The following is a 20,363-nucleotide window of genomic DNA, read 5'->3' as shown; positions in this document are numbered from 1 at the left end:
AGATTGAGGTCAAATTCAGTTTGGAATGGTTCAGAATTGTCGTATAGCTCAGTGGCGCGAAAACAACTTGACGTACAAACAATAACAATTTTTCAAAAAATGTACAACTCTGTCAGAAAATATAAAGATTTATTCCGATATCTCTTTAGTTAATATATAGACGAGAAGAAGTTGCTCATTTAAAGAGAAAGGTAAATTAAGTTATTTTAAAAGGATTGAGGTTAAAAAAGTTGGAATAAAGTCGCCATTTATAAATTTATACAACATTCCCACGTGGGAGCTACCCTTTGCGCACGTGTGTATACAATGCATATACATATTATTAAGTAAAACTCTTGATCGTCATTACCTGAGCAGATCCTGTACCACAGCGAAAACCACCAAATATATGCCCTGCACACATACCTGCGCACACATCGGGCTGTCAGAAGTTTGGCCCTAACCAGAACCAAGAATCTATAAAACTATAAGTGAAACCATGATTCATGGTAACTCTATTCCTAGGCAGTCCTAGTTTTTTTAATAGATTCCTAAAGGTGATATATGGAGAAAAAGCTATGAAATTGTTTCTTTCAATATACTGGTACTTCACTATCTGCATGTGATCATAAATGATAATATATACTATGCTAATCAATGTTTTGCAGAACTTTAAATAATGGCATCAAAAAGAAAACCTTTGGATGATGCCCGCAAGAGAGTAAAGGAGAAGTTGAATGCAATTGATGAACAAAAAGAATTTATTCAAAATTCTGTTCACCAACTTACCAATGGGGTAAATATAACTAACTTAATCTAATGTGTATGATGTTATTTTCAGTGGGTTAGGCCATATTTAATTATGCATTCATGTTCACTGCCCTTAAATAATCAATCTAGAAGTATATAATGTAGAAAATAGTTATATGAAAACTTTAATATCTTACAGGTAAAACTTGCTGCTAACAGCTTATTGACAGAGTGCAACAAGACAAAGTTCTTCCAGAAATATCGAGCTGTTAGTCAAGAACTTGAGAAATGTCTTGATGACTTGTTGTTGATTAGTGCTACTATATCATCTCTTGAAGAAGATGATGAGAATAGTGGTGAATCTGAGGAAGATGACAAACCACCAGACGACCACCCACTCACCTCATGTCATGAAGGTACAGCCTGAGATCACTTCATATTTTGCTGCCTGACAAACCCTGTGATGCCATCATATTTTTTACAATTAGAAAATTCTCAGAATATTGCTTGCCCTGTATGAAGAGCTTGTATTGGATATAATAATTCTGCATTAATTATTTCCAGGTCATACACTGTATTGTATTCTGACTAATTTTTTCCTCTGTATTTTTTTTCCTATTTAGGAGAAGATTCAGTCAAAAATATTTCAAAGCCAAAACATGAAGAAACCTTTTACAAATCCCCCGGATCTGGTGATACAGAAATAAAAAGCTGTTTTTCTGCTGTCTCACAAGAGAAAGAAACTGATATGGGCCATGGAAATGAATCCACATTTAAAAGAACAAAAGATTTTACATTCAGTAAAGAAAGTGAAATGAAAGATCTGATTGATTTTGAACAAAAAACTTTTGAAAACTGCAAGAATGAGGCAGTTTCCCCAACTTCCTACTCTTCACCGAGTGGACAATCTGATACTTTGTCAACATCAGAGCAAACTGAGAAATATGGGATCCCAAGTGATACTTCACTGTCAATAGCAGAATGTGATGGTAAAATCTTTTTTCACTACTTATTTCACTATTTTTATTACAAACTGGAAGCATGCTAGGAGGAAAACAAAAATTGCCCAGCTATTCTGACACAAGGGTGAAATGTGTTATTTAAAAATTGACTTTAATTACAGTTAATTACCAGACTGTGGGCAGACTGTGTGTTTAGGGCAATATTGGCCTTTCAACAATAAACGTTTACGACTTTTTCATTTTTCTTTAGACATCAGGGAACATGTTGCTGAAGCATTTGATTTAGTACACTTCGATCAGGATCAAACATCAACATCCACAACTTCGCAGTTTTCAACTGACGTTTTGCAGATTAAGAAATTTGTAGTAAATGATGGTGCAGAATATTCTGGAACACAAGACATTAACCAACCAAGATTGTGCAACTCCCTGAGTTCTACAACTTATGTAAATGATCCATGTTTGCCCAGTTCGTTATTGAATACGTCCAAGGAAACTGTCGAAAACAGTTCAAGACGAGACAGCTCAGTTGAGGAAAATAAGATGGTACCTGACCTTTCCAGCGAAAATATGTTCGTTGAATTTGCGGATTTGCCGAAATGCAGTTCACCGACTACAGTGCGCTTGCAACCAATTGGTTTCTGTGAATATAAGTCACAAGAAATTATGGATGGTGTTGAGACGGCAATGAAAAACGCCAACACAAAAATGACAGTCGATGAAAGTGAAAACAACGAAATCAAATTTGACCGAAGCGACAAAGCTAAAATCACAGACACGGAAGAATCTAAAATCGTGACTGACTTGAACGGAAAAATATCGGCGACAATAAATGATTCCTGCAAATCCGAACCAAGTATTGAAACACACAAGAATAACGAGCTGCCATTATTGACGGAAAAAACAGCAACAAATGCAATGCAGGAATCTCTGGTAACGTCAAATAGATATAAGTCTGATGATGAACCTGTTGATGAACCAGTATCGAGTCAGGAATCTGAGAGTTCTGCTTCTACGCATGATAAAGGTATTATTTTTCTGCAATAATCTGAATATAAAATAAGTTGTGTATGTAAAAATCTAACAACCGAAATACTATCAAACTCGTTTGCAAGTTTTAAAAAATTATGTTGCCGTTTAATTGAGTGACTCAGTGACTCACAAAATGTTAGTAAGTGAAGCGAAGTGTTTGTCTGGATAGTCGGCCTGTTGTTAAGTAGGACAGATATGGCACTTTTAATGATATTTCATAATAAACTATTTATGCTTAAACTAGGAGATTCACTGACAAAGATTCACATCTGTTTTTTCAGTGCAGCACGAGGTTACCTCTCCGGTATCGGTATCCGCTGGTGACGTTTTGGAAGGGGTTTTAAGAGAGAAACCAACGTGTGAAATATCAGAAATAAAAGGTTGGATAACAGTTTTAGTTTGAAGAACTTTTGTGCAAGAGATGGTAGGTATAGATCTTGAAATGTAGCTAAATATATAGTTCTTTTTTCTTCTTGTCAGGTTTACAAATTCCTGCGTTTGAAATCCAAGCAGGAAGTTGTATTGAAGTCACTGTGAAGGAGGTAATCAGTCCACGTGATTTTTGGATCCAAAAAGCAAACGATGATTTAGACCTGCTCATGGAAAAAATGTGGTTGGTATTATGGGTAATATATGTCCAGTGCAGTAGTTTACACCTGATACTTCTATCTGGATGGTATGAATTATTTTGTTTGCCTAATTCTTTTATATCTAGTTACTATTTCTCAAAGCGAGCGAAGTCTGGGGACAAGGGTGGACTCAAGGAGGCTCCACTTGTAGGTCACGTGTGTTGTGGCAGATACACAGTGGACAATGTGTGGTATCGAGCATTGGTGACAGCAGTTTCTCAAGAGAACTGCGTGACTGTCTTATATGTTGATGAAGGTAACAGCGAGACTTTGCCGTTGTCAAGGTTACGGGAATTAGATGAAAAATTCGCTGGATTGCCATGCCAAGCATTGCGCGTTCAGTTGAAAGGCCTGGAGCTGAGCGAAGATATTACTCTTTGCGAGGGTAAGGGAGTTATTCTGTCTTTGTGAAGTTAGCTAAAAAGTAAAAGAGTTTGTCCTTGTCTAAACGGAGATCGCCTATAACCAACAAATATCACCATCACCTTATAACTAACGACTATCGCTTAATTATGACTATTATCACCAACAGCTATAACTAATGCCTATCACTATCACCTATAACTAACTACTAGTACCATGTACTATCACCTATAACTAACTACTAGTACCATATACTATCACTAGTACACTATCCATAACTACACTACTAGTACCATGTACTATCACCTATAACTAACTACTAGTACCATGTACTATCACCTATAACTAGTGACTAACACTATCACCCATAACTAACTACTAGTACCATGTACTATCACCTATAACTAATGACTAACACTATCACCTATAACTAATGACTAACACTATCACCTATAGTTAGTGACTAACACTATCACCTATAATTAACTACTAGTACCATGTACTATCGTCTATAACTAATGACTAACACTATCACCTATAACTAATGGCTTTTACTACCTATAAATGATCACACGATAATTATATCTTGCAGTAAACGACTGGTTTAAACGTCGCGTGTCAGGTGAAACACTCGAAGCGGTCTTATGCGAGAACGAGGCTGATGTAAAACCTGTTCCTTTGGATCTCTATATTTTCCCCCCTAACCGCTCGGCAAGTGACGTTAATTATCAAAAAATTGAATGCAGCATCCTTGAAATGCTTATACGTCAAGGTTTCGCCATTCGCGCCTCGTCAGTTGCGAGTCCTGGGACTAGCGATGATATTGGTCCCCCTTCATCTCCTAGCGACCAAGGCATTAAATCTGAAAGCGTTCGTAGTTCATCATTGACCAGCGGTTTTCATGATACGCCATCACCAACATTTGATGACTCCCATAGTGAAAGCTCTCCTAGTATTTCTAAGAATGGCGTGATATGTCGTGTACCACCTCCTCATATTCCAGTTGACTCTGACGGATCACTCTATATGTTAGTCTCTCATATTGTCAGCCCGGAAGAGTTCTATGTCCATATTATTTCAAATGAAGCTGGAATGTTGGATGATCTTATGACAGACATGAATCAAACCTATCAAGGTTTGTATATTCTGCTTGGATCACCTTGAAGAGTTGTTGGAACCCATTGACAAATACTATTCCCACACTTCACTAACTAAAAAAGGGTCATCAGTCCCTGATCAATAGTCACATGACACTTCACAAATTTCATGTTTTGAGGACATGCGTCTTAACACATTTGAATGGCACATTGCAGCTCCTTGTTCCAATACTGGTACATTAAACTTGTCAACAGGATCAGACTGTTAACTCTGCTTGCATGTCCTGCTCGTTTTTGCTTAAATCACGACTTAGATGATGTGTCAACAATTCTTTGTTTTCCTGTAATACCTTGTTTAAACACGTTTCAAGCGAGCAACAACATTGTGTTATGTTGATGGACCGAAAATGTAAACCCTTGATTTAATACTTGATGTGTATTTAACATTTTTATTACAGATCTGGAATCTAAAGACTCTGACATTTTCTCGCCTTGTGTTGGGGATTTTTGTTGCGCCAGGTTTTCAGCAGATGGGAACTGGTACCGAGGCCTTGTTCTACAGGTCCGTTGCTTCGGGGACTCTAGCGAGAAAGTTACAACAGTTGAAGTATTCTATATTGACTTTGGTAATATCGAGCAAGTTACTGTTGGAGATGTTAAGGAATTGCTTCCCCAGTTTATGTCAATTCCTGCTCAAGCCATTCGCTGTTCGTTGGCTGATGTCAACCCAAGCATTAAACAAGCTGATCTGGATAGTGATGTCTTCAAGACGGGTATGTCTGTGAGTTGTGAGCCCTGTAATGCAGTCTCCAAGGTGCCCAGCAACATCGTAACTTCTGATAGTTAAGGCCATATTACACGGTGCAATTTTTCTTGTAACTTGCAATGCAATTCTACTTTTGAGAGATGTAAATTTCGCCACTACCAAACTTTTATGTTAATTACACTCCATGTGCCTTTAGTCTTCCTGCGGTCCGTCATGTAATCGGCTAAAATTACGTTTATTATGAGAGTATACAGAGCAATATTAGAACTAGAAGTCCTAGACCCCGAATAATTTGGTGTTATCCCAGGATCATCAAATTGTCACGCGCTTATAATCAAATAAATTTATAAATGGCAGAAGCCACTGACTGCAATGGATCAACCGTACGAATTGTTCTCGTTGATTATCGCGGCATTCGCGGCGGTTGATTATTAAGGCATTCGACTTCGTATAGATCATTCTATTCTAGAAACTAAAACTAATACGTATCCCTATTCCAACGATAAATTGGATTGTTGATTTCCTATAATAATAGAAAACAATTACTCGTTCACGTCGTTTGAAAGAAGAAAAACACAGCAAGTGTAAACGAGCCTATATGCTGTGCATATTTGTGATGGATGCATTTTAGACGTAACGATAGTTACGATATTCACCCTATATACGGCATAAATACTTTACAAATGTAGCTACCTTAAATTGCATGCTGACCATTTCCGTTTATAGCTTTCACGGCAGAACAAGATGAAGATAGCAAGAACATGCGGTCAAGGCGACGAGTGCGTAGACACAGAAAAAGTCGTTCAAGAGAAATAACCATAGCTGCAGGGGACGAGGATTCCGGGGACGAAATTCTAACCGGGGATATGGACGTACTCGGACTAATCCCCGAAATCGAGAGACACAATCATAAAGATCGTCTGCGTTCATCCATCTCCGATGAGATCGCGATGAGCTACCAAGAACCTTCGCTATTTTCCGACACAGCTGTGGAACTCTTTGAGAAAGTATTATCAGGCGTAGAGGCGGTAACTCTGAAACCGTCATGGTCTGAACGTGCTACGGATTATTTTAGATCCCTGACCAAGAATGCTCGAAAGTTAGTCGGTTATGTTGTACCTTGGGATTCAGCAACGTTGAATAATATCACGAATTATAGTCGGACTGGGGAATGCAGTTTGCCTAATCTCGGACCTGTGTTAAAACTAAATCTTTATGATATCAGCAATGAAAATGATTGTTTTATTAACGCAGAGATGGTTAAAGCGGAGTATGCTTCGTCTAATTCGATCAAGGGCTTTCCAATAGGTATGTTACAATAGTTTATGTGATGTCAGTTACACAGAAATACTATATTTTCCACGTGTGTTTTAGAGCTCAAATAATTTTGTGACTCTCTTGTCCTGAACCTCTTGAAAAATGTTTACAAGCCCGGTGTATCTAAGAGTGAAGCTAGTATGTCACACCCCCTTGAAAACGACCCAATGTAGTTGCGCTGGTTTGTGTTTGAGCTGAATGCATTCGCTAGTAATTCGATCTGTTTTATTTTTTATTTTACATTTTACAATAACATTATTGTAGTTTCTTCAATTCCCGATGAGGCGAGCATCCCTGTAACAGAAAACACAAATAACGGGTTTGACAGTAAAGCACCAGATCTGGACGATATCCCGGTTGTCAGAGTTCTTCAAAGCGAGCTTTCGTCTTATGAAACACCCTCAGGTATTCATGCAGTAACAGCATTTCTTAAGTTCGACACTCCGGTATGATGCTTTTAGATCGAAGCACAGTTTTTTTCTTCTTTAGATTCAAGGTTAAAGTCGCCTCTTCCGTTAGATCCCAGTTCCCCATCTAGTCCAACCAGTCCAACGACACAGTTACTCGACGCATGGAGTCCATCGACACACGACTTCAAATCATTTCGTAACGCCTACAGTGTTCAGACTGATAACCTAGACGTCGCAATTACAGGATACGGTATATTATTAAAACATACGTTAAACGTCGTCTTAAAAGAGTGCTTCCAGTTTGCCTCTGTGAAACGCCATAAGTCGTTCGTAGAATAAATCCAGGATAAATGCGAAACGGGTGGGACTATTCCATATCAATTGTGAAAATTTTTCTTTTTAGAGGAGAATCGTGGCAAGATATGCCGCTTTTATCACACCAGATATGGTTGTTATCGGGGAAGTACATGTCCAGATAAACACATTGAACAAGGTATATATATAATGCATTCTTGAAGAGATCTCAAAGGTCCAACAATTCAGTATTCCGCGCATTGTTTAAGGTATTTTTTCTCATTTCCCCTATTAGATGTATCTGAGAAAGTTATAATATACGGCTCTACTGCCAATCCTCCAAAGTTACCGGATATCGGAGCATGGGTACTAGTTAAGATTACAGCTATTTACAATCCCGCTCATTTCTGGGTCCAGTTGCCATTCGGAATTGAAAATCTCTCTACTCAAAGAATCCAAAGTAAGTTAAGTCGAATATTTTGCAGTCCTTTGATTTGTTTTGCTGGCAACAGTGGTCAGTGCCGAATGCTATTTATTCTTTATTTTTACTAATATTGTGTGATACGGTGGTTCTGTTATCTCTCATATCAAGCTCTTAAATATTCTTAGGTCAAAGTGGCAAAAAAACATCCGGCGAGGAAAATTTAAAGGATTTTAATAATCTTATGAAAGAAATGAGGTAATATCTAACTCCCAGAAATATTATTTCATCCACCACTGTGACTCAAGTGAATTAATTCAACTTCCCATGAAATTCATTTTACACCTAAAATATCTCTGCAGTGAGTTTTATTCGAAGATGTTCAGACGCGAGCGTTCATTGGTTCCCCCGACTGAGGGTGAACTGGTGGCGTTGAGATCAGGACAGGATAACAGGTGGTACAGAGGACAAGTGTGTCAGGAAGGGGTTGAGAAGTATAAGGTAGTCAACGTTTTGCCTTTGATTATTTAATTTTATACATGTGTTAACAATTTGTGTTTCTCTGAAATTCAAAACTTGCTGATTGCTTAAATATTGTATAGATATTATTTGTCGATTACGGAATCGCGGATTGGGTGGATAGAAGCAATATCTGTCCCATAATGCCTCAGTTTCTTCATCTGCCGTTCCAATCTATCGAATGCTGCTTGGCAAATATCACGCCGAAATCTGAAAACTGGACAGAGGACTCAAGGTTCCAAATACTTATTAGCTATGAAATTATATTTAAAATCACTCAAAGTTTGTATATTAAAACTTGTCTTGGTTGCTTCACTTGCTTGTAAACAAGCATAGACACATATAATATACCAGCTTTTTAGGCTAAACAGCTGAAATATAGTTTCGATCATCTGTAATATCATCAATTCTTTAGACAACACTTCAAGTCATTGGTGGAGGATAAAGTATTAGTTTGTCAAATTTTATCCATGTAAGTCCAATGTGTAAATTCTACGTTATAAAAAAGCAAAACAGAAATAGACACTGTGAAATATGAAGTAAAGCACATGTATTATTCATTAGGCTTATCGGCTTGCGTAATACCGCTATAAATGATTATTGATTAGATAGCCTGAGTATACCATGCATACACGGACACCTGAGACTCAGGTTACTGATTAGAAAAATCAATGGTGTTAATGGCAAAATTACCATCAGTTTACCGTTATACAATGCGAGATAGTATGCGTGGTGTACCTACAAGCTAATTTACTTATTGATGTTACCATGCAAACTCACAAAATATTAACATGTTTGTAATTTAGTGGGATGAACAAGAAAATGATTGTGAACCTCTACGAATCAGACAAAGGTGACTCTCAGGATATCACAGAGCAAATGATTGAATCTGGTTACGCCAATGAAGCTAAGTGTAAAACACTTAAACCTGTTGATCTCAAATCCGTTCAATCTTCTTTGAACAGTATCGTTAATCCAGGCTAATAAACCCCCATGCTAGCTGTATATTTTATTTGAAAATTTACTAAAAAGTTTGTGCAAAAGTTTTATAGGTCACCCCAGTAATTTTCACACAGACACTTTATACTCAAAAGTTTATAGTTCATGTGATGCATAGATGATTCTTGCTTTTTTAGGCGACAAAAAGTAGCATGAAAAGCCATAATATATAAGATATAGCTACTATACGTGTGAATAAGATATGTGAAATTACTGAAAACAGTTATAGTTTTGTTGTCGTTGACTCGTAGCTTGGCTACAAAAACGAACGAAAATAGCTTAAATTCTTTTGGGAGGAAAAATTAAGTAAAAAGATTTTAAATAAATTGTCATTGTCGTGGATTATCGTCAGCATTTGTAAATGGGTAGATGACCGGCACATTTTGATGTACACATTACACATGATTAGACATAATGATGTACATTAGATCAATTCAGTTGAGATTTGAAAACTATACTTTAAATCAGTGAAGATTTTCTTTTCGACTCAATAACTCCAGCTCGCAGTGCTAAACGATTGATGTCTCTCACTCAATCAAACTCTATTCCCTATTAATATAACTTTAAAACATAATTTTACTGCATAACTGTGAAGGGTTAGCTCTCGGCGGCGGCGGGTGGGGTTGGGGGTTCAGCTTAAGATACCGTCGGGATCTCAACCTGGCTCCAACAGCAATCGTTCCAAGCACCGCTCCCGCGAGCGACAGAGCTATCTGTTGGAAAGATGTCTCTGTTGGAATATAACTGTTCAGCTTTTTATTTGACTTTATGTAAGGTAGAATTAACTCGTTTTCAATCTTTCAATCTTTCAGTTGCACCATTTTAAAAAAATCGTCCAAAACGAAAAAATAAATTTGGTTTTCTACGACTACGAGGTTGAACAAAAAACCTTATTTAACTTTCTTTTCAATTGATGTTGGTCAAATTGTTCTGCCTCGTTCAAGCTCACCGAAATAAAAAGAATCGAACAATTTAATATTCCATCAAAAACCACGGCCTGCCCAACTTGGCCAACTTCGTCCTAAATTAATAACATGGCGTCTTGGCGGTCTTGCACTAGTCCCAGTCTTTTTGTTGATTTATTTTTCTCGCAGTTGTCTCAAATGCACATGTGATTGGGCGCGTTTTGCAAAAATCCAAATATATTCGTTCTAATTTGTACTCTTTTATTCTCTTTTGCGTAATTCTGCGCGTTAATAAAATGAATGATATGACAGAATTAATACCAAATTTAACTAGTCCGAAAGATTGGCCGAAATCGTGGAAGGAATTGCAGGTAAGGTACGACGTGAGGGTTAGAAATTATAGAAATAGAAAGTGAAGAATGTACTCCAAGTCCAAATGGTACAGCAACTAAATTTATAAACCCATTCTATACGCCGTTTGCTGACAGCCTAGAGACCAGATCTCAATTTTGAGACGAGATGTATTCTATTTTCACGTTTGACTTCATTTAAATATTCTATAGCCCTATAGACACTAGGCAGTGTGCTGTGTAGGTTCATGCCCAGTACAGAGAATAATTATAAGGCTGTGTTCAGATTGTGCCAAGCACTGGTGCACATCGCTTTTTCTGGTGCCTAAGTTGCACATGACACAATGATTTGAGCACGGTGCCTAAGAACTGGCATTACACCAGAGTCCAGACTCAGTAGTACTCAGCAAGGGCACCATGCTCAGCATGTTTTTTGAAACAGTTTTGACCTTGGATACTGGTGCTGGGCACTCAGTCTGAATGCAGCCTAAGAGTGCAGGATGTGTAGCAGGCTTCAAAATATAATAATGTATAATATAATTTAATAAGTTGGCAACGTGGTACCAAGGAGAGATTGCCCTAGATATGAGGTTAATACAATGGCTGGAGTGGGTTTGATGGGTTTTAGTGGGTTGCATATTATTTTGTGAGTTGGCTTTTATTTTTGATTACATAGACTGGTCGACAGTAGCCAGCTAACTTAAAATAGTATCATAATTGACTAAATTTTTAAATTTCTGACATTTTAGACAATTGACAGTTTGTTGCGATGTTCTGTCTGTGGTGAATTCTTCAAAAGTACAACTTTCATTCCATCTTGTTCACATAGTTGTGAGTGAAGCCAGCTCCTACTAATAGAATGCATATATTTAGTTGTTTTTTATTTTTTGCAATCATTTTTTTTTAAAAAATTATTTTTAAGAAATTTTAACCCATAGATTGCTCTCTTTGTATAAGAAGATATTTGAATGTGAGTTCAAAATGTCCTATATGTGGCATTGTAAGTGACCAAACTGTACATAGAGTACTGTACATTTGTTTCAAATATATAGAATTTATTATAGTTATATAACATATCATTTTGCTATTGTGCAGAGTGTTCAAGACACCCAGCTGGAGAACAATAGAATAATTGATGAGATTGTGAGGAGTTTTGTTAAAATTCGGTATTATATTATTTTATATATTACTCTACATCATTTTCAGACGTTAAGCAATTTGTTAGTTGTTTGTGCACTTCTTAGTTAATGTGGAATTCATGCCCAATAGACCCTTTGCATGTTAGACTACTTTTTGATCTGTGCAAAATAATCCAATCAAATCACCACAGCTGAAAAGAGCGTACTAAAATTAGTAAAAATGCAAAGTTTGGTTGCGAAATGTCGTAAAATACGGAAAATATAGCCTTGCAAAGTTTGCAAATTTGTATACTTTTGTTTAACAAGCAAAAGTTACCACTTCGGGCCCGAATGGTAACTTTTTGCGTGCGTTAAACTAAAGTATACAAATTTGCAAACTTTGCAAGGCTATATTTTCCGTATTTTACGAAATTTCGCAACCAAACTTTGCATTTTTACTAATTTTAGTACGCTCTTTTCAGCTGTGGTGATTTGATTGGATTATTTTGCACAGATCAAAAAGTAGTCTAACATGCAAAGGGCCTATTCTTGGTAAATTTATGCCCTATTTTCTCTTTCAACTGCAGGAGTGAACTATTGCAAGTTGTCCAAGACAGTTGCAATCATGATGTTAAAAATATAAGAAACAAGGGCGTTGGAAAAGGAGTTAAGAAAAAAGAGGATAACGATAAGTCCAGATTTTTTTTTCAAAAGGTTAAATTAATATAATATTGTTGGAATTACAAAGGAGCTTAGAAATAAATTTTATAGTATAAAAATGATTCAATAGTTTAAGTCTGTAGCATAATTCATATCTATGAAATATGCCTGCATGGTAGCAGTTGAAGTTATAACAGTAATCAACAATGGAAAATAATTGTTTATTAATTTGACTTCCACTTGTAAGGACAAGACAACTCAGTCATTAACTTCATCTCAAAAGCGACATCGCAAAGACTCCAGTGCCTCAGACAAGTCTTCCAGCAATGATAGATGGTCACCAGCTGACAAAAAGAAACGTAAACGTTCAAATTGTGCCCTGGAAAGTTCTGACAGTGATGAAATATCAATAATTGAAAACCCTACCCCAATGAAATCACAGAATACCTCATCTAGCCATGTTGGAATAAGGGAGGACAATGCTAAAGGAAAAGAGGAGGATCTTGGTATGTAATTGCATGATTGATTAAAACTGCATTTTCGTCAAACATTTTTTATTTATACTGTACCGTATGCATAAATCCTGCAATCCACTCAACCAATTATTGTTTTTTTATAATTCTATTTATATATATGAATTTTTATTTGAATAATATTATCACTCAGATTCAATACTTTACTTTTTGTAGTTAAGTGTCCTGTATGTGACCAAATGATGGCTCAAACAAAAATCAATTTTCATTTGGATTCATGCCTAACAAGTAAAGACAGAAAAAATAATCTTAGAAGGTATATATATGATTATACATACATTAATCATTAGCACAGGTCAAAATGCTTGTCCAAATTTCCTTTATTTGGAATACCATTTTTATGTTCATTGTATCAACTTTGCAGTTCACCTGCAAAACAAGATCAGAGCACTTCTGAAAGACCATCACACATTGGTGCAAATTCATTTATGTAAGTATCTTGTTGGCAAACAAACCTAGTCTCATGTCTCTGATTGGGGACAACAACAAAATCTAGGGGATTGTGTCACTTTCCCTGATTCTTAAATAAAAAGACCAATGTTCAGTAATTTTTCCAGTCCACAGGTAGTACGAAAAAAGCCAATGAACAAACTGGTTTACACCCTGCTATCTACCACTGAACTGAAACGCAAACTAAAAGATTATGGGTTATCTATAAAGGGTGATAGGCAGGTGTGTAGCTATTTTTACTGCACTTGTGGTAAAGTGGATGTAGTTTTGCACTTCACACATACAATCACTGTATGTCCATTATATATAGTGAACTATGATTTCAGACTTTGATGAAACGACATCAAGAGTTTACAATAATGTACAATAGTGAGTGCAATAAACCTAAACCAAAGTCAGGTCAGTATCAAACGTCAAGTTTAGCCTAGACTACAAAATTTGCATTTGTACGATATTTTAATGCGTCCATAAATGTAGTGCAGTAGCATATCAACCTATCATATTTTTCATGTACGTCAAACGTACCCATTTTTCTCTATTTTTATCACCACCCGTAAGTTAAATGATATTCTGCTGACATACCTACATCGCTAGCGCCTCATTGCCGTCGTCTTAGAACAACCCTATGCAAATGAATAAAGATGCGGGCAATACGATGTATGGTCAGTACGGAGGCTCATTTCACCTCGCAGTTCGCATAGGGTGGGTCGAAATCTCGTGGGTTGGCAAATGGCTAGTTCTCACGACGTCATCTCTCTCACGTGTACATCGGATCTCGACAATCCACATGTCTCATGACTAAACATGACTCGTGTTAAACCTTATTGATCTGAAGTTCTGAACAAACAAATGTTTTTGTTCACACAGTTCCTGAGATTGTTCGTCTTGTTGAAGAAGGTGAAAGGAAGAAAAACAAACCGGTTGAAAACCGCGATAAAGTATGTTTTACATTGGGCTGTTTTGTAGACTTCCTCTTAGTGGTATATATCTGACAACTGTCACTTTAAAAACGGGCAGAGGTATAATTTTATCTTTGAGAGGCCGACTTGAGGCAAATTTATCGACCTGACTTTCTAAACAACTTTCAAGTAGTAACTGCAACTGTCTCCTTCATACAGTTGAATTTTGAACGTGCACAAAATCAAGAGGATATTGACAAAATGAAATCTGAATACAGTAAGTACTTTGCCTGTTTTTTCTAGCCATGTATAGTAAAGAACAGCCTAAATTTCCGTCATGCAACCAGATAATGTTCATGTTAATAGATAAGTTTCGAACCAGGATCGGTATTGCTTATTTAGAGACATACGCCTATTACTCAAAAATGGCTGAGTTATTTGAATCAGTAAAACGATTCGAGGTAGAATACATTAAATCCGTTAAATATACGATCATGAAATTTCATATAGTACTGATCTTTGATTTCAAAAGCTGATAAAAAAAACCCTTTTTAAATGTGGCAAACCTTTCAACTTCTCCAATTTTCCAGTGTCTCAAAATGAAGATGAATTTACACGACTAATAAATGATGTGAAAAATAGAAAAAGGAAAGCACAAAGAGAAAAAGGTGAGTTCCAGGTGGACACTTGTACAGATACAGCAACAACAACAGAAAATGTTCAGATTGAATTACCTTAGCGTAGCAGAAAATGAATTGGCTCTCTGAAGTATTTCCCCTTTCTTTAGATATCAAAAGCAGAAGAACTACTCCTAGCAAGAAGAAGAATTCCCCTTCTACTAGTAAAGAACGCTTCGAGCTGAAATTGTTGCCCTCGGACGACGATACAGCCAGTAACAGCAGCGGAGCGGATTTTGAACCAGTTATGACACGTTCATCTGCGAGGTCTGTAGAAAAACGGGTAACCCGTAGCAGCGCGAAATTATCGGAGAAGAGAAACGAAAACCCCTGTGATGTTAGTTGTAGTACAATTGAGGAGGATCCGGGACTAGTGGATATATGTGATGACCCAATGGAGCCGTGCGTCTCGGCTATCCTTCCTGATCCTCCGTCGCTTTCACAAATTGGTGAACTAGACGAGGAGTCTAATCACTCCAACGAAGTAAGTTTATAGCCACCTTAATTTGTTGCTTGCCAGGGGATCTATACTGTTATAAACGACCTTTATGTATATTACATTTGGTCAGACATTCATATGCACATTGTTTGTCTTAATAGAGCTCAGACAGTGTGAGTATGTTGCCACCAGCCTTCGGTCCAGCAAGTCCTGCTAAATAGTACGTTCACATTTTTTTGCTATATACTGTCGCGTTATTCTATTCCTCAGGGGCCGGTTGTACGAAGATTGGACAGTGCTATCCACCGGATAGTAGGTTTTTCAATCGCCCCATTCCTGAAGTAATGATTGTCTTTATTCGTTGTTGGGTCAATACATGTATCTACAATTTTATTATCTTTCAAGCATTTTTGCACTGATTGAAAAAATCCGCTATAGCCTTCGTACAACCGGCCGCTGTCCTCCACCCTTTTTAGAGGTACACTTAGTGTATGCATGGGGTAACATCAACAATACAATATTTGATCATATCAGTTTCAAATCTGTGACTTCTGAACCTGAAACTCGTAATTATAACACCAGACTTGCCTTAATCTTATCATACTTCTTTCCAATAGCAGGAACCAACTATGCCAAATTTAAATGATAAGATTTGTTTGGCATAATGTGTGATATTCTTCATTTGTATTAGAATATAAGCGATGATATAAGTTCGTAAGCACTCTTTGACGTGCTAATGCACTCACTGGGAGATAAAATACGGCGGAAAGGTTTATACATGCATGGACGAATTAGTTTTTAGGACAGTCCAAATAATGCATGGTAACCATGCAGGTATCTAGTATTTATTATAAACATTAATAATCCTATCTTTCTACCTGCGTGAACTCATGCTCTTGAATAAGGCCCCATGACGTTCGTTTAACGATCATTCACTTTTCACAGTGAAAATTCACCACAAGACGAAGCCGTCGAAGGTGACGATGGTAATGAGTCGGAAGAAATAGAATTTTGAATAGATGTAAATTATGTATTTTTGATATTCAAAGTGTATTTTATTTATTATTAAACGAAATATTCCTGTTTCAGTATCATTTCCCGAATTAGGTAGAATAGAGTTCCTTCCAGAGATCCTGTATAATAGTTGTAATTTCTCTCTGGAATAAATATATATACACGATAATATTTACGCAAAAGTTCGGTAACATGCATAGGCATGTCTGTCGCCGTTTTTGTTTCTGAGTTGCAAAAAAGCTGCGTGTACGCAGGCACCACACTACCACCCGTGAGGAAGGTTTGCTTTGAATGAGGTTTGTGAGGAAGGTTCAAAGTTAAACACTCAAAGTCTCTAATTGATTACATGCATGTACCAAAAAAAAAGATTTCTTTCTGCCGGTTGCCACTTGACTTGACTTAGTGACGTACGTCATTTTGAAGTGACGTAAGGTCATTTTGAGGAAGGTTTTCAAAACTTGAAATCCTGCCGGAGGAAGGTTGAACTCTTTTTGGAATTCTGTTTTTTTTGAGAAAGGATTTGGCGCAAATATTTTGAAGAACTGCCGGAATAAATGTGCTTATAAATTGACAAAAAAAATTGTTCTAGCAATCCTAATACCAAACGTCTTGATTTTGACTTTGCAATAGACCTTTCTTATAAACGTCAAACGCGAAATGTCTGATTATACACGAAATTCGATTGGCTCCACAAAACTTTCGAGCCAATCAAACTTCGTGTTACATCAGACTTTCCGCGTTTGACGTCATTATGAAAAAGTCTGTTGGCCACTGGCCTGTCCTAAGGTCACCTCCGTCGCAACTCGCAAGCATGGGTTATTTTCTTCGCGAATCGCGGTTCTATTTTTCTCGGGAAGTTTTTTTCGGCCAATCTTTTATATTTATTCCCCAAAAGTTGAACAATATAGTTTGCTATAGTGGTCACGGCGGTGAAATTTATACTCATTTGACTTTGAAAATTGGGCGATGAGACCAGAGTCAGAGAGTCGTTCTACTCCAGAGATATTGCAAGATGCCCTCGGGCATTGCCATCGTCCACAATTGATTTTATCCACAAAATCAAAAGTGCAAACAACCGAAACATTAAATAACCTATGCAAAGTTTTGGCAGCATAAGAAAACAGTCACCGAACATTATAAAACAGGTAATTTCAATATTTACAAATATATTTGATATTCTTTCATATTGGTGACTTGGTGTAAAAATAAATCAATAAATAATTACTATTTACATTTTTTATCAAATGTGGAAAGGTAAATGATTGCTAGGTCTCTAAAGACATGGTGCCATTTCTCTTGCTACCATTAGATTCTGCAACCTGTTCTGAAGAAACACCTGAACTATCAAGTGATTCACTGGATGTTGAATGAGATAGTGAGTCTGATATTGCAGATAATGTATTATCAGGTAACAGTTTATAGTCTGTTATAGTGACTGTGATGTTTCCAACAGTTACCGAAAGTTCTTGTGCACTGCTGCGGTCAACATTCTTTAGACGTGGCCTACGGGATGAAATAACCATTTCTGCTAAGCATTGAACTACTGGCTGTCACAGTCAATAATGCATTCTATATAGTTCTTAAAACATCAACAATGTCTATTTTAGGATGGCCTATTAACTGAGCTGTATTGCCTGTTTGTTCATTTATGATTATTTTTATCATAAATGAACATAATATTGATTTGACAAAATTCCTTCTTAAAAATGAATAAATAACATGCAAACCTTATTTTTCGAGGCATTTTCTTTCCGTTCAGTTTCTTTCCGTTTACAGTAGCTGGTGAAAATTTTTGCACTACTTGTTGGGCAACAATTTGTTGGTTGAGCCGAGGTTTTCTAGTGAGATTAATACGATCCTTGATTCCTTGTATCAATTCCATACTAAAGTCTAATTTTCCTTTTACCTAACCTAAATAGTCAAAGCCTCCTGCTTGTAGGGTAAGTAATATTTTGTTAATCCCTTGATCTAATCTATTCACCTCTTCCCACCTGTAATTTCCTGGCCAAACCAACCTATTCTTGTATCTCTTACATAAGTAATCCTTGATACAAGTTCTGTATGAGGCATGAATCTGTTTTAAATAAAAACTATTGCCCAGCACCTTTAATTCTCTTTAATACCTAATTCTAACACTATTAACTACACTTATATCCATGTAGAGTACCATTAGTTATTAATCAACTTATAGCCATTCCTGGTTTATCCACAGTTTATCTAGACTTTATTACTCTAGACGACATTCCATCGATATCTTACAAAACATTTCAGATATTCCGTACATGCGAACTAGTAATAGGTAACACCTGTTGAGCACAGATTTACATGCCTGTCTAGAATATATTCCTGAAACACCTACATATTTACCTAGTTGAAGTGCCTTTACGTACGTCGCACATTCGACACTTAAAGGATTCAGGATTATTTTTGTAGGTACAGACGCTGCAATCCCAGTACGGCTCTTCCAAAATGTCTCCGTTGCTAAAAAATACAGGGAGCAACATTCAAGGGAGCTCTCGCAAAATTAAACACATTTTAGAAGCTCACTTCCTGCGTTATAATCGAAATAGTTTGGCTAATTTGCCACCAATTTTACTAATTCACCATAAATGACGTTCATTTGTTACAAATGCAACTAATTTGCAACAATTTTTATTCCCCTGGGACCTGAATTTTTCAAAAAATGTATAGCATTGTTGTATAATTGAAAATGTGCCAAAACTCCAAAGTAATCGTAGAAATATCGCACTGAAAGGCTCTTTATTAAATAGAAAAATTAAAATGTCACAACTATCCTGTAAATCATTGTTACTACTTACTCGATTTGGCTGTTGGAGTTAGAAATATTAGAGTTTGTTTCCATTTGCCTGCAACACGATTGGAGGCTTGCCTTCGTCTGTGAGCACGTTGTTTGTGATCATTTTACACTTGGGGATCGATTTCAAAATGAGAGTCAGAATGGTTAACAAAGCATAGTGTTATGTACATTAATTTTTTACGTACGGTCACGAGATTCCTCGGTAGTATAGTGGTGAGTATCCCCGCCTGTCACGCGGGAGACCGGGGTTCGATTCCCCGCCGGGGAGATATTTTCCTTTTTTTTTAAATTAAGGGAGATATTCCCTTTTTTTTAAAATTAATATCTTCTTTGTTTTAGCGAATTTTAATGTTAACAGTCAGTGAATATTTCACTGACGAATTGGGCAAAAATTCTACTTCAATAATGTTATCATCAAATTGTCTTGATTCAAAAGAGAGCATTTTTAATCCCTTTTTCTGAGGGCGGTATCACCGGGTTCCTCGGTAGTATAGTGGTGAGTATCCCCGCCTGTCACGCGGGAGACCGGGGTTCGATTCCCCGCCGGGGAGGTTTTTTAATATTTTTTTTTCGCATCCAAGATTAGATATGTGATAAGTTTACAAAATGGTTTATTCAACAAGTTGATCCATTATTTTGAGTAATTTTTTTATTGAAACGCATTAACGTAACAATAACCTCACATCTCAGCCTGTGCGCGGGCATCGTGGGTCTACAAATTTCTGATCTCGTAAGGACGACTTGAAGCGTAGGTAGAAGAGCCTGGCCTGCGAGGTTGGGAGGAGTATTTTATTGCTTGTCAAGTTAAATGTAAGAGAACTCAACTTTCAGGGGGCATTTTCTAAATGAAGAAAAATTCGGATGGGCAACCAGGGTCCCTCCAGGTTGTTCTTACCACTGAAAATTGAAGGGGGAGTACATTTCCCCGATCCTACCCCCGAGAGACAAATAAAACACATTTC

At 36.9% G+C, this 20,363-nt stretch overlaps 3 protein-coding genes and 2 non-coding genes across 8 annotated transcripts; 4 read left to right on the top strand and 1 right to left on the bottom strand.

Moving 5' to 3' along the window:
- The first annotated feature begins 16 nt into the window (after positions 1-16).
- Positions 17-9,873, top strand: LOC114530556. Of its 3 annotated transcripts, XM_028552126.1 has the most exons (21): positions 17-191; positions 648-775; positions 929-1,145; positions 1,353-1,718; positions 1,942-2,718; positions 3,005-3,103; positions 3,204-3,336; positions 3,439-3,737; positions 4,308-4,850; positions 5,271-5,585; positions 6,305-6,886; positions 7,160-7,300; positions 7,385-7,555; positions 7,709-7,798; positions 7,895-8,059; positions 8,209-8,278; positions 8,383-8,521; positions 8,623-8,774; positions 8,955-9,011; positions 9,346-9,392; positions 9,676-9,873. In XM_028552126.1, the coding sequence occupies exons 2-21, from the start codon at positions 659-661 to the stop codon at positions 9,687-9,689; spliced, it is 4,494 nt and encodes a 1,497-aa protein (XP_028407927.1). In that variant the 5' UTR covers positions 17-191; positions 648-658; the 3' UTR covers positions 9,690-9,873. The 3 variants fall into 3 exon arrangements, with proteins under 3 accessions (XP_028407927.1, XP_028407925.1, XP_028407926.1); XM_028552124.1 differs by having other exon boundaries at positions 9,346-9,873; XM_028552125.1 differs by lacking the exon at positions 17-191 and adding an exon at positions 467-536 and having other exon boundaries at positions 9,346-9,873.
- Positions 9,874-10,637: 764 nt separating this feature from the next.
- On the top strand, positions 10,638-16,664 carry LOC114530664 (E3 ubiquitin-protein ligase RAD18-like). The gene is made up of 16 exons (XM_028552262.1): positions 10,638-10,814; positions 11,543-11,624; positions 11,732-11,763; positions 11,889-11,959; positions 12,499-12,625; positions 12,819-13,077; positions 13,261-13,360; positions 13,469-13,534; positions 13,662-13,776; positions 13,881-13,953; positions 14,422-14,492; positions 14,673-14,730; positions 15,044-15,121; positions 15,241-15,614; positions 15,731-15,789; positions 16,515-16,664. Exons 1-16 carry the CDS (start codon positions 10,740-10,742, stop codon positions 16,582-16,584), a joined length of 1,710 nt encoding a protein of 569 aa, XP_028408063.1. The 5' UTR covers positions 10,638-10,739; the 3' UTR covers positions 16,585-16,664.
- Positions 16,665-17,767: 1,103 nt separating this feature from the next.
- On the bottom strand, positions 17,768-19,509 carry LOC114530635 (RING1 and YY1-binding protein-like). 2 transcript variants are annotated; one of them, XM_028552228.1, is made up of 4 exons: positions 19,403-19,509; positions 18,951-19,064; positions 18,311-18,421; positions 17,768-18,086 (listed from the first exon to the last, which is right to left on the bottom strand). In XM_028552228.1, exons 1-4 carry the CDS (start codon positions 19,444-19,446, stop codon positions 17,849-17,851), a joined length of 507 nt encoding a protein of 168 aa, XP_028408029.1. In that variant the 5' UTR covers positions 19,447-19,509; the 3' UTR covers positions 17,768-17,848. The 2 variants fall into 2 exon arrangements, with proteins under 2 accessions (XP_028408029.1, XP_028408030.1); XM_028552229.1 differs by lacking the exon at positions 18,311-18,421.
- An 88-nt stretch (positions 19,510-19,597) lies between these two features.
- Trnad-guc lies at positions 19,598-19,669 on the top strand. Its single transcript has one exon. It is a non-coding gene; the product is annotated as a tRNA-Asp (tRNA).
- Positions 19,670-19,880: 211 nt separating this feature from the next.
- Positions 19,881-19,952, top strand: Trnad-guc. The gene has a single exon. It is a non-coding gene; the product is annotated as a tRNA-Asp (tRNA).
- The last annotated feature ends 411 nt before the right edge of the window (positions 19,953-20,363 follow it).

This window comes from Dendronephthya gigantea, unplaced genomic scaffold (genome assembly GCF_004324835.1).
Source record: "Dendronephthya gigantea isolate DGI-Jeju-01 unplaced genomic scaffold, DenGig_1.0 000064F, whole genome shotgun sequence".
NCBI classification, from domain to species: domain Eukaryota; kingdom Metazoa; phylum Cnidaria; class Anthozoa; order Malacalcyonacea; family Nephtheidae; genus Dendronephthya; species Dendronephthya gigantea.
This window is presented reverse-complemented; position numbering and strand designations above follow the sequence as displayed.